At 38.2% G+C, this 13,720-nt stretch overlaps 2 protein-coding genes across 3 annotated transcripts in view; one reads left to right on the top strand and one right to left on the bottom strand.

The window, feature by feature from the left end:
- Nucleotides 1-7,714, bottom strand: part of LOC124008834 (oligophrenin-1-like) — a 36,306-nt gene extending 28,592 nt beyond the window's left edge. Inside the window, exons 1-4 of one of the 2 annotated variants that reach the window (XM_046320413.1) lie at nucleotides 7,282-7,714; nucleotides 4,083-4,178; nucleotides 3,474-3,535; nucleotides 2,950-3,021 (exon numbers count right to left, since the gene is read on the bottom strand). In XM_046320413.1, the coding sequence (XP_046176369.1) occupies nucleotides 2,950-3,021; nucleotides 3,474-3,535; nucleotides 4,083-4,178; nucleotides 7,282-7,435 (384 nt within the window). In that variant the 5' untranslated portion in view covers nucleotides 7,436-7,714. The remainder of the gene's footprint in view (nucleotides 1-2,949; nucleotides 3,022-3,473; nucleotides 3,536-4,082; nucleotides 4,179-7,281) is intronic. The other variant, XM_046320421.1, reaches the window with a different exon arrangement.
- A 358-nt stretch (nucleotides 7,715-8,072) lies between these two features.
- On the top strand, nucleotides 8,073-13,366 carry LOC124008825 (protein YIPF6). The gene is made up of 7 exons (XM_046320399.1): nucleotides 8,073-8,169; nucleotides 8,918-9,046; nucleotides 10,375-10,453; nucleotides 11,002-11,044; nucleotides 11,523-11,648; nucleotides 11,826-11,983; nucleotides 12,488-13,366. The coding sequence occupies exons 1-7, from the start codon at nucleotides 8,137-8,139 to the stop codon at nucleotides 12,607-12,609; spliced, it is 690 nt and encodes a 229-aa protein (XP_046176355.1). The 5' UTR covers nucleotides 8,073-8,136; the 3' UTR covers nucleotides 12,610-13,366.
- Nucleotides 13,367-13,720: the final 354 nt, after the last annotated feature.

Genomic DNA, 13,720 nt, shown 5'->3' with positions numbered 1-13,720 from the left:
GTGCCCATAATTCCTGCTGGGATATTAGCACAAATATTTCAGACACACCCCCGGACCTATAGCGCTACTGTCAGCGCTAAGATTTACCATTGTGTTAGTTTGTTAAAATAGAAGGTTTGGGCGTTGAGTATTAGTTGATTAGATGAATCAGGTCTGTTAGTGCAGGGCTATAACACAAATGTGGGCTGTCTGGACATCCTCAAAGAAAGAGGTGGGAAACCCTGGTGTAGATAGTACTGCCAACACGCTTGGAAGGCCTAGCATTTGTTTGAGCTAGCTTCTCAGCTGAGGTCATCTGCAGTTGATTACAGATGCCAAAGCACTACAGTCCACAACCTATGTTGGACTAGACCATAGCTTCCTTGGCAAAGGGAAGAGAGTCACACAAATATTTAGTTGGATAAAGATAATCTACCACTTCTTGAAATCAATGTCCATGTATTTAGTACAAATGCTGAGACTAATGTGTGTTAGATCTGGAAACACTACATCATTTCAACATGGCTAATTTGGTCGAGACGTTGATCAATGGGATTACAAATGATATTCACCCTCTCAAAAAGACAGTTGAATTTCCTATCTAAAAGCACAACCAAAAGCACAATCAACTATCTAAAAGCACAACCAAATTCCCATGGAAAACAATATCTGATATTTGGATTCGTTGTCACCCAAACATTTAAAAGCCCAGTAAATTTCAAATGGGAATAAAATATCAGACATTTTGTTTTGTTAGACAACAGATTAATCTGACATCACTGTGATTAATCTAATAGCAGAACCAAATGACTGGGATTGCAGTTGAGATGACATTAAAAGTACATGGTGCAAGTGATCAATGCCATTTGAGATTCAGCGCAGATTACTATAGCAATGGTGAAGATCTCCACAGACCTGTGATGACTTAAGAATGTGATCTTGATCATAGTTTATATGATTACATAAGACCTTTATAGTTTTAGTAAGCTCAACATGTGGCCACAGATGTGTTAACTTGTTTTAAGGCAGAATATTACATTCCTTTGTAAGATAGCCTAAATTAAGGAAACTATTTACTGCATTACAAAGGTAATATAAAATTGTGTTTGGTTGACAATGCAACCAAATATCAACATTTAAAGGAGGAGATATATCTACTGCTTGGATATTTCCATCTGAGCCACAGGCTTAATCACATTATTTTACTTTTGGATGAGTGTGAGATGTGAATCCAATATCATTTGTTAACTTGTCAACAAGTTAATAGGCTATTTATTGGATTTCAAAAGTGATAGAGTGTTTGGTTGTCAACACAACCAAATATAAACATTTGAAGGTGATATCTTATGCTTGTGTAGTTCCATCTGTGCCACTGACTTTAAATGCACTATAAATAAAGTGTGATGAGTTAGTCCTATACTTTCACTTACAGTGAGCTCCAAAAGTATTGGGATAGTGACATATTTTAGTTTTGGCTCTGTACTCCAGCACATTTGATTTGAAATGATACAATGACTACGAGATTAAAGTGCAGGCTGTCAGCTTCAATTTGAGGATATTTTCATCCATATCGGGTGAACGGTTTAGAAATTACAGCACATTTAGTACATAGTACCCCATTTTAGGGGACCAACAGTATTGGGACAAATTAACAAGCTTAGTATTTGGTCCCATATTCCTAGCACACAATGATTAATTACATCAAGGAATGTGGGACCAAACACTAAACTTTCGACTACTTTAATACACATAAGTGAATTTATCCCATTACTTAATAATTCAATATCACATTCAACTTGAAATCAACCAGAGCTTGAAACCCTAGACTGTTTATTTTAAACAGTTCTGGGTTGAATTCAAACAATTGTTGTTGATGACTTTGTAAAATGCTACATAGGTCTAAATATCATTCTTGCTGAAGTATGGCCACATTTCATTTGCTCAGTTCTTTTTTATTTTATTTAACTAGGCAAGTCAGGTAAGAAGAAATTGTTATTTACAACCTGGACGATGCTGGGCCAAATTGTGCGCCGCCCTATAGGACTCCCAATCACGGCCGGTTGTGATACAGCCAGGAATCGAAACAGGGTCTGCAGTGATACCTCTAACACTGAGATGCAGTGCCTTAGACCACTATACCACTTGGGAGCCCAAACCAACCTGGACTCAGGGGTAGATGTAACATAGTATATTTAAATCTAGCTAACATGCTAAGTAGTTGCAAAGTTGCCAATTAGTTAAAATGCTAAAGTTGTCAGCGATGACATTCGAACACGCAATAGCCATAACTGTATTTTCCATGTTGATTCCATATCACAATAGGTTGAAAAATTACATTGATTCAACCAGTTTGTGCCCAGTTGGAAGCTCCTTCCTCCAGAACTTGTCTTTCTACATTTATGTAGTCGAACACTAGTGGTGCTACTACAGCACATCTACTCACCTTTGGATATTTATTCACTTAATCTAAAGGCTCAATTCAATCAACCTGCATTGCAGTAGGACCACGTATATATAGAACTAGTACATTTGAATAGTCTTTGCAATGGTAAAAAAAGTTTAAAGTGGATCAACTGGGTCAGTGTATGGTGGGACTGGATAGTACACTAAAAACAAATAAATTGTGTTTGACTGAATGTCTTGCTGAATAAGTAGGTTGGTGTCATGAGCTTCGCGCTGAATTTTCACAACAAGCAAATCTGGAGGAGATGGAGGAAGGGGAAGGGGGGGCCCGTGTCACCTCAGCAGCACATGAGAGTGTGATTTATATGCACTGCCAAAACTAAGATCCTGTTTATCTCCCATCTAGTTAAAGTGATAAAGTGCTACATGAGCACATGACTGTTCAATGAAAAGTAGGTATACTCAACAATCCAATCCAACAACCAATCATTTTAAAATGTAAATACTGAAGTATCCACCACACTAAATATTATAAATAAATTAATATAAAGCTAAATATGAACTCACCTTTGTCACTCCTATTTGCTCCTTGCGAAACTTCTCCAGTGGCTTGATAAGTAGATCACAAGCATTCTGAACCTGAACGAGGAAAACCATGAAACATTGAGTGTTGTTGGCCATTTGGCAAAAGCATGCCATGCATTACATTACAAACATGCAAGATTAGTTATGATAAGAAATTGGATGAAAAAGGGAACCAAGCAATTAGAAGCCTAGAAATGAACAGGGAATTATCTTGCACTCCAGCAGGTGTTGCTCTTCTTCCCCTCAAAAAGAGCATCAGCTGTAATTATAGAGTAGCTGTGTTTTAGAAAAAAATCCTTAAAGCATCCAGAAAGCCCAGTATAACAGGATCTGCTGCTTTTCACTGCACACTGATAATGCAGTGTCATGACACCACGATTTATATTGCACAGAAGGAGGACAAGACCAGAGACAGAGTTCACCCCAGGAAGCCAGTTCCAGTTGGAGTTTCTCTTATTTCCACCTCTGACCCTCATACAGCCAAAAAGGTGCTGCTGATAACCCACCAGCATCATCCTGTCATCCTCCACTTCCTGTAGGAGACCAGCAAACTCCTGGAAAGACTCCGCTGTAGACAAAGAGAAAGATAGATATTAGGTTACATATCATAACTAGGACACACATGTACATAACTACATATTCTTTAACCTTGGACACTATTTTGACAAAAAGGTAATGGGTTATCAAGACATTCTAGCTGTGTGCTGGTGTCACAATACATTTACAGATTTCCAGTCTTGTAATGTCACATTACATTATGGTGTGGCCTGTGTTATGTAACTGTATAGTGAATATATTTGGCAGAGGACTTGTTTCGTTATTATATAGTGTAATTAATGGGGTACACATTTTCCCTAGAAGATTACAGGTTCATACGCACTGAACAAGGGAGGAAGTGAAATCAATAAAGGCTTTGTGCCATCACCAACAACAACAAAAAATAACTTCCTAATTCATGAAGTCAAATACACAGAAATCTATTGCCAACCAGTCAATGCTGGAGAGAAAAGTAATAAGGCTGACTAGACTAGAGCCATATAGAGATATGCAGAATATGGCTTTCAGGCTGACCAATACAGTAAGTGTATGTATGACAAAGCACTATATGAACTTACCAATGTTCATCTCATCATCTGTCAGAGAATCACCAATGAAGTCAAACTGGAACACACCGAGTGTCTGGGAGAACTTCTGCACTGCCACTGAATAACCTTCATAAAACACACATTACACAACGACACAATCAACATAATAACAGTAGCACTTTACATTTAGATTTAAAATGATAAAGTGTGTAATTAGCACATTATCAATTAAATTGGGATATTTATTTTGGTGATTGCCAAACATGGGGCTTATATGTGATTGAACTGTTATCATTACAGTTCAGTCATAAATAAATAAGCACAGTATTTGGAGAGCAACTAAACAGAAAATGTATGTTTGAGGAAGTCATGCTGCCTGGAATAAGAAGAATAAGGAGGCCCACCCACTTCCCCTTAGACAACTCTTGGTTTGGGCTAACTCAGGACTAATGTCAAAGTTAGAGACAGGTACTGGTTGGTTCCCATGACTAGCCCAGACAGGCAGCATGAGAACACATCAAATAGTTTCTGGTTGCTGAATTTCACCATCAGAAATACAAATAATATACTTAAGCAATAAGGTCCGGGGGGGTGTGGTATATGGCCAATATACCACTGCTAAGGACTGTTGTGCACGAGGCAACGTGGAGTGCTAGGACACAGTCCGTAGCCTTGTATATTGGCCATATATCACAAACCCCTGAGGTGCCTTACTGCTATTATAAACTGGTTACCAACGTAATTAGAGCAGTGAAAATAAATGTTGTCGTACCCATGGTATACAGTCTGATACACCACGGCTTTCAGCTAATCAGGATTCAAGGCTCGAACCATCCAGTTTATAAATCATCTATTTTCAGCATTCTAATGAGTGAAGACAGTCATTACATTAGCATAGGTGTGTCAAATTCCTTTTACCTCAGGGGTGTGCCAATGAAGAGGCAGAAAATATCAGACAGACTAGTCTAACAATAACATAGCCCATCCTTTCAGTCAAAGGCAATTTTTTATAGAAAGTCAACCTCTTCACTTCAGTGAATAATAAAATAAATTATATACTATACTAGAGGACTTGTGATTGCACCCAGATGGGTGTTAGGCTTATGATTTATATCATCAGGGGGGGGGGACTCTTATTTCAGCTCCTTATACCTCAACAACAAAAACTCTCTTCAAGTGACCAAGACAGAATAAGTGGCATATCCTATACTCAGCAGCACTGCATCTCTCCTTACAATGACAGTTTCTGTTTTCGAGATAAAAAGCTTGACTTTTGTGAATTGGGCTACAGAATGGAATCTCGGTGGGTCAAACAATGCAAATACTGTTCCAGTAAATTTGGTCTTATACCAACAAAGGCAGCGGTACTCATGGAGAACATCCAAGAGCTGACATTTGGGATTAGCACAGAGTTACTTTGGTGACACACTGAGGCTAGCCTTCAGTATACCATTGGCCCAGTCTAGCAACCCATCTTCCAGTTACCCCTCAACTCTCTCTCACACACACACACGACTGGAAAACATCTCATATCATCCACATCCCGAAAAAGCCATACCCCAAGGAACACAATGACTACCAACCAGTGGCCCTGAACTTGCATATGGGTGATTAGCAAGCTGGACAGTCAAGACACTGTATGAATGTAGATCCATTATAATTTCTACAGCTTCAATTTGGTTTTAAAGTATATTTAGTTTGTGTGTGTCCCCCACCTGCATCACTGCGTGGTAGAACAGTGTCATTGTACAGGCAAAAGCCAGTGACAAGTCTGCTGAAAACTGCCTGAAAAAATGATCAGCAACCCCACCAAAAAAACTTTTCTGGACAGCAACCAGACAAATATGCTGAAGATGGTAAACAAAATAGCAGAGGACCTCTCCCATATGCTAAACTCAGAGTGTGTGCTCCTGCCGTCCAGGAAGCGCTACAAACTTCCCTGATGCAAATGAACTAGGTACAAATACTAATTTGTGCTACACCCACTGACCCTTAAGAACAAATAAGGACATTAGGGGCTGACTCATTCATTCAGGAATGTGCAATAATGAAAAGTGATAAGCAAAATGTAACTGTGTAAAATAATCATGGAATCATTGACATTGAAAGTATAGGGTTGTGCAATAACATTATGCGCAATGCTCAGGGACCTTGGACAGTAAGGGAATGTGCTATATTGAGTATATGGGGGGAGGGAGGGGGGACTATGTAATGTGGAAGGGAAGGGATGGGTAAGAATCCTTAAGCTGCACTTTTTCTGATCTGCAAAGGCAGCATTTTCTCCTTATATGTAGAATAAAATATCACATGGCAGTGGTTTTGGTGGAAGAGAAAACAGGAAGGAAAAGAGACAGGACCATGGCATTGATAAGGCACAGCACGACAACAATGAAAAAACGTTGTTTATGCTACAGGTTCATGTTGCTTATGCAGTTGCGTCTAACAAGGAATCACTGAGGAATGCCAATGTTCACTTACGAATTTTTAGCATGTGGTTTGGGTTTCGTTATTGACTGTGCAAACATCAAGTCATATTTTTTGTATGACTGCAACAAACATTTAAGCCTACCTACAATGCTCTGTGGGTTTTGACTGACTTTATGAAGCACAGTAAAATGTCACATGCGCAAGTCAGCATGGAATGAGTCATACATACCAGAGTTCCCCAGAGTTAAGTTACACTATAGCTGTAGGTTGTCTGTCTATTAGGTCATGTTTTTTACATGTTATGTTAGTTACATAATTGATAGTCTGCCACAGCTCCAACAGATTATAAACAGTCTGGAAAGAACCATGAATGCTGATTGGCTGACACCTGTGGTATATGGTCTGATATACCACGGCTATGACAAAACATGTATTTTTACAGCTCAAATTATGTTGGTAACCAGTTTATGAAAGCATTAAGGCACCTGAAGGGTTTGTGATATATGGCCAATATACAAGGCTAAGGACTGGATCCATGCAGGCATTCCGCGTTGCGTCGTATGTAAGCACAGCCCTTAGCCTGGTATATTGGCCATACTACACCCCCTCGTGCTTATTGCTTCATTATATCATATCAAAGCAGGCTTTGTCTTTTGGAAACAATTGCTCAACTAATTTGTATGTTGGCTGTGTCTAAACAATGCAGGTTCCTCCTCTTCGCATACTACATAGAAAAACATTAAACACCCCAAACAGTCTATATAGAAAGTAGTAAAAAGGGTGAAGAAAGAGAGAAGCTTACCCTTGATTGCATTGATTACACTGTTGCCGTCTTTGATTACATCTTTGAGAAATTTGCTTGTTCTTTCCAATTCTAATTCATAGCATTTGAGTCTTTCTCTAAAATCCGGACTATCCTCATAGCAGTCGCTGAACTCAAGAGGAGGATGCCCCATGGCTTATTTTTGGAATGATGTACAGTAGCCTAGATGTTGAGGTTAGAAATCTGAATTAATGCATCGAATCAGTGCAGAACATTGTCGATAACATTTCCAGATTGAAATTTGAGTAGCCCACTCCTCCAGATATGAATGCTGTCGAATCCTTGGACCCGTGGCACACAGTGACTCTTCTTTGGTTCCTTGACGCATTAATTCATTAGGTAAACAATGTTAGCTGATTCTTGTTACAATGTATTTTCGTGTCTATCTGGTTCGGTGTTGCCAAGGACCTCCTCCTTTCACACCCATAGTAGAATTCTTAAAGGAACAACTACACCAAATATTTTCCATATTGTAATATTTTACTTGTAGTTCTTGTCTCTTACTTCATGTCAATTTGACAAGTCAAGACAATATAATTTGATCCCGTAACCCCACTTAGCGCAGCACCCATTGAAAATTGAAACGCAAATCCCTCCATATTGGCATCAAACATCCCATTATTTGCATCAGTCACTGTTTATACTAGTATTACATTCTAATTGGAATATATTCCTTTTGAAAATGTGCTAATCTTAGACATTCTGGAGGCCATGCAAACATAAAAGTGTGTCTACTATGTCTAGTTTCTGTACGTTTTTTCTCTCCAGCATGTTATCAAGCCACGTGACATCATGGTCAAAGCATGACGTCTCATATCCGTCTGGACAGAGAAAATGGCGGAAGTGGATGAGTTAAGTAAACCTATGGTAAGAATAAAGTACACAATGTAACTACCGGTATTCTTGTACAACAGTGTATAAATTCTTTAATATATTGTTTTTCATATTATACACGGACGTTTTATTAAGCGTTTCTGATGCCAATATTAAATAGAGATAGCTAGTAAGGGAATGTCAACATGGGTGTTCAAGTTAGCTTAACTACAATAGCTAACAGTTAGCTAACGTTTAGGTAAACGCGTCAACACATAGAGAGCGAGAGAGACAAGCACTCAAATGAAAGTCACTGTCCATGCAAAAGTATTAAATGTCTTCCAAAACCTGAGGGAGAACTATAGCAACTGTAACGTTAGCTGTCTAATGTTAGCTAGTTAGCTAACTGTATAACTCACGTTAGCTAAAGTACAGTAAATATATTTGCTCTAGCTAACAAAATGTAATAAGACTGCAGTAAATTATCATGACGAAAGTGCATTGGCTAAATTCCAAAAATCGGTTGTTGTCATTATTGAGAAACAAGTATTTATGTGTAACGTTATCTGTGTTTAGGGTGTCAGTTAGCCTAGTGGTTAGAGCGTTCGGCCAGTAACCTAAAGGTTTCTGGATCGAATCCCCGAGCTGACAAGCTACAAATCTGTCGTTCTGCCCTGAGCAAGGCCCCGGGCGCCGAAGACGTGGATGTCTATTAAGGCAGCCCCCGCACCTTAAATTCGGAAGACACATTTCATTTGAATGCATTCAGTTGTACAATCCCTTTTCCTTGTATTATCTCCAGTTTGCAGGTCTGTCAGATGTATCCATATCAGGAGACATCCCTGTTGAGGGGGAGATCAATGTGCCGGTTGGAACCCCCAGTCATGATGAGGAATACTCCACACTGGATGAACCTGTCAAAGACACCATAGTAAGATTTCCCTCTTCATACCATACTGTGTACACTTCCATCTTACATGACCCCTTTTTAATTTGACTTACATTATATGTTAAAGGCCCAGTGCAGTCAAAAATTAGATTTTCATATGTTTTATATATATTTCCACACTATGAGCATTGGAATAATATTAGGACAATTATAATAATGCCCTTTTAGTGTAAAAGCTGACTGCCTGAAATTTCTGCCTGTTTAGGTGGGATGGCGTTTGTCTGCCTGGTGATACCACCAGGTGGTAAATTACTGTTGTTAACAGACCAATAAGAAAGACAATTGTAAACCTCTGTCAATAACTACTAGTTTTCAGTTTTCCCCTCCCCATTCAGACCCCTCCCAGACAGTCCTAGCAAAATTCTTGCTTGAGAAATTGGTCTTTGCCAAGAAGCTATTGTTTTATTTTGACCATTCCAGTTGAAATCCATCACTATGATCATGTTTCCATCCACAGTTTATAATGCGAGTAAAGTCATACCATATCATTTTTAAAAATCACTACAGATGTGATGGAAATGGTAGATTCGGTACAATTTTTTTTAAATGCCAACAGATAATTTTTTTGTTTGACATGGTGGGATCTTTTTGTGTCTGTACAATTAATCATGTGAGAAGTGGAGGTGGTGGAAATGCCTTTATGCGCAAATATTAATATAATAACCATCGTATCGAGGTAAACTTGTGTGGTCCTCCCACTATGACTCGGAAACCATGCAGTTTATTAGGCTACAGATGAAATAAGTTATGATAAATTTCACAGGGTGGTGAAAGTGCACGGTGATCTTGATGCTCCTTTCCAATAAATATCGAGGGTCTTTTTCTGGTGACATGATGATTGATGCTTGACTACCGTTTGACAAATAAAAATATTCCATATCCATAATGATCTCATCATGTAGACTAGCCTACCCGCACTGTATCTTGTGAGCTGTTGGCAAGAGTGCACATGCCAAGACCAAGGTAGACACATTTGCTATTTAACACAACAGTTTTCGTAACAACTATCAGTAGAGTTTTGTCACTTTAGATTTTTCTTCATACATGATAACTTAAGAGTACATTTTGTGTGCACTATGTCATCACGCACAGACTTTTATCCGCAACGAGACAGTTTGGTGGGAAAATGCACATATTTTCTTTATACAGATTTTTGAATATTTACATGACAATCTGTTGCCAATTGAATAGAAACCGAGTTAGTAATGTACTTCATTGTCATCCAGAAATGATTTGATATTGAGATAGAAATGGCTGCATTGGACCTTTTTAAAACCTCTTCTAAAATCCCTCTCATGTCTCATTTACAGTTACGAGATCTGAAAGCAGTGGGGAAAAAGTTTGTTCATGTGATGTATCCTAAGAAGAGTTCAACGCTACTGAGAGACTGTGAGTACTATATACTTTGAAAGATTAATTCATCTTTTATACTATTCCAACACAATAAATTGGTATTACATCATGTGACCTAGCTGTATTTTACTTAGTGATATCTATCCAACACGGAGAAGAATAACAATATGTATATAACAAACATGATTTAAACTAACATTTGTAATCGTACCTAGGAAAATGTGACAAACTAAATGTGCCAGGTGTTTGATCATCACTACTTAACATAGCCACAAAGTCATAATTATGGCTAAACCAAGCCTATTTCAATCATTTCTCTTTATAAAATCTGATTTTAAACCTAACCTTAACCCCATTGCTAACCTTATGCCAAACTTTAAATTAAGACCAAAAAGCACATTTTTGTTTTCAATAAATGTTTACAATATAGACAATTTTGACTTTGTGGCAGTGCTAACTAGTGAAAACCCAGGTGTTCTAGTAATATTATTTTAAATTCCTCCTGTACTACATAGACAAATGTGACAATGGTAATTGTGTTTGATGTTCTAGGAAGATTATGTTAACTTCTTCCTCTTTTCCAGGGGACTTGTGGGGCCCATTATTGCTCTGTGTGACACTGGCTCTGTGAGTATTTGTGTTTCAGTGTAGTAGCAGAATATGACTGACACTATTTTTTAAAGGGGCAATCTGCAGTTTCTACATCCATTTTTTGACTTAAAAATGAATCATATGTACCCATTGATTCTTGAAGAATATAACTTGGAAATGCCTCATGAGCTTGGTTCTACTGTCATACCCCATCAGAACCCAAAATGTAAACTTGTTTTACTCCAATGTTTGTAAACAAAGTAAATGTAAGCAAACCCTATATAGCCTCAAAATATGGTTAAAACGATCATTTTGATGTAATAGATGGTCTTTGTATCCATAGCCCTGTATATGAGTGGTTGCTTTTCTCCAGCCCCATCCCTTTAGCTTTTCACTAAAATGGGGGTAGGTAAAATTATTTGTTATTGTTTCAAGTGAAGATTGCCATTTATGAATGAAAGACGACTGGAGAAGGATGCGCTATGGATTTATATTGTTTCCTTCCTGTTTTCAGGATGCTGCAGGGGGGTTCAGTTGACAGTAAGGAAGATGGAGGGCCCCAGTTTGCAGAGGTGTTTGTGATCATCTGGTTTGGATCTGTCATCATCACACTGAACTCAAAGCTGCTGGGAGGCACCATGTACGTATCTTTCCAGTCAGCTTCCAATCATTATTGTCAAATTAGTCAAATAAAAATATTAAATGCTTTTGAACGTGCAATACTGTAATATGATTAGTTCCTTAAGAGGTGAATTGTATTTATTAATTGAAAACGTAGAAATATGTGCATTTAAAATTCCAGTTTTTTCCCCTCTAGATCGTTTTTCCAGAGCCTGTGTGTGCTTGGCTACTGCATCATGCCTCTGACTGTGGCAATGGTTGTCTGTAGGCTGGTGCTGCTGGGTGGGTCTGGGATGGTCAGCTTCATTGTTCGACTAATTGTGGTCACAGCATCATTCAGTTGGTCCACGTTTGGTAAGGAAAGTCCTTTTCATAAGGAGACACCTATATTACACATCTTATTTGGTTGACTACGTTTATTGGTGCCAACACACCTCTACAAACTCATTGACTGTTTGCAGTCATACTGACTTACAGTAGGTGGTGCTGTTGCATAAAGATTAAACTTGTTCAAGTGTTCCTCATAACATTAGTACTACATTTTAATAGATTATACAGTCTAATCTTTATTATAACCTGGGTTGTTTGATCCCTGAATGCTGATCGGCTGAAAGCTGTGGTATATCAGACCGTATACGACGAGTTTGACAACATGTATTTTTACTGCTCTACGTTGTTAACCAGTTTATAATAGCAATAAGGCTCCTTGAGGCTTTGTGATATATGACCAATATGCCACGGCTAAGGGCTGTGTCCAAGCAACCCTTAGGGGCTGTATATTGGCCATAAAACACACCTCCTTATTGTTTAAGTCACTGATAACATGTAACTGAATGTATGTATATTATTTTCCCCCAGCCTCTACAGCTTTCTTAGCAGATAGCCAGCCTTCTAATCGCAAAGCTTTGGTGGTATATCCCGTCTTCCTCTTTTACTTCGTTATTGGATGGATGATTCTCACGTTCTCACCGTCTGCGTAACAGTGGACTTGTCTCTAAACTGGACTTAACACAATCCGTTTGGAATAGAAGGATACAAATCAACACCATGTAATTTGTGGAAGATGAGGACCATGACGTGTTGGGGGTACTCTTGGTGTAAAACGTTGTGCATTTTCCTTTGGTGCCACAAGGAAAATAGTGAGATTTGACCAAAATGCACAGTGCTTTGCCTCTCTCTTTTTGTTTCCATTATTGTTAAGCTCAGCTAAGAAATACAGTGGAGTACAATGCATACAAAAGAGTCAAAGTGAGGCTTTTCTGATATCCTTACAGGGACTATCTACTTGATTAACAGGCTCTCTGTGTCTCACATGAAGAAATTACTTCTAGTACACTAGCAGTAGTAAAGGGGACCATGAGATCTATATTCTATGTGACATGGTCCATTTACCTATATCACTGACTAATATGTGATGCCAGTGTGTATGTATACTGTACACTGCCTTATGCCCCATTTTCAACATTTCTTAGGTTTCTGTTTTATTTCGATTATTTACAAGTAGTATTCTCATTTAAAAATTAAGATTTGATTATCCAAGAATAGTAAGTGGCAGTGTTGCTCATTTTTCATATGAGCAACATTTAAAATTATGTACAGTAGGTGGCTGTAGTTAACATTTACTGGGGAAGGTTATGTTATTATATATTTATAAATGCCCTGTTCTCTTTCAGTAATTTAATATAATTCTATTTAAACAGAAATGTGAAAATAAACTGTAATTCTCCAAAATCTGAATAATTTGTATTTGGTTCTATAATTGTTTTTATTTTTATATTTGGTTCTGTAATATGGTGCAAAATCATTTTTTCTGTTGTTCAGATGCCAGTCAAGATCTCCGTGTAGCATGAATCACAAGGTACAAGGTACAGTCATCAAATTTATTGTACATGGGGGTAATCACTCTGCCGTTTACCACTTACAATTGACCATTGGTCCTTGTGGTTAGCTGTTACATAAAATACCTATCCAGGTGTGCTAAGATCGGGCATGTGTCAGGAAAGCCTGGGCAGAGGAACAGGCTCATTTAAAGCCGTGTTTAGACTCATAACTACTCAATATTACTTGTAGATCAGTCAGTCACCATTTACC

This window comes from Oncorhynchus gorbuscha, linkage group LG02 (assembly GCF_021184085.1).
Source record: "Oncorhynchus gorbuscha isolate QuinsamMale2020 ecotype Even-year linkage group LG02, OgorEven_v1.0, whole genome shotgun sequence".
NCBI lineage: Eukaryota > Metazoa > Chordata > Actinopteri > Salmoniformes > Salmonidae > Oncorhynchus > Oncorhynchus gorbuscha.
This window is presented reverse-complemented; position numbering and strand designations above follow the sequence as displayed.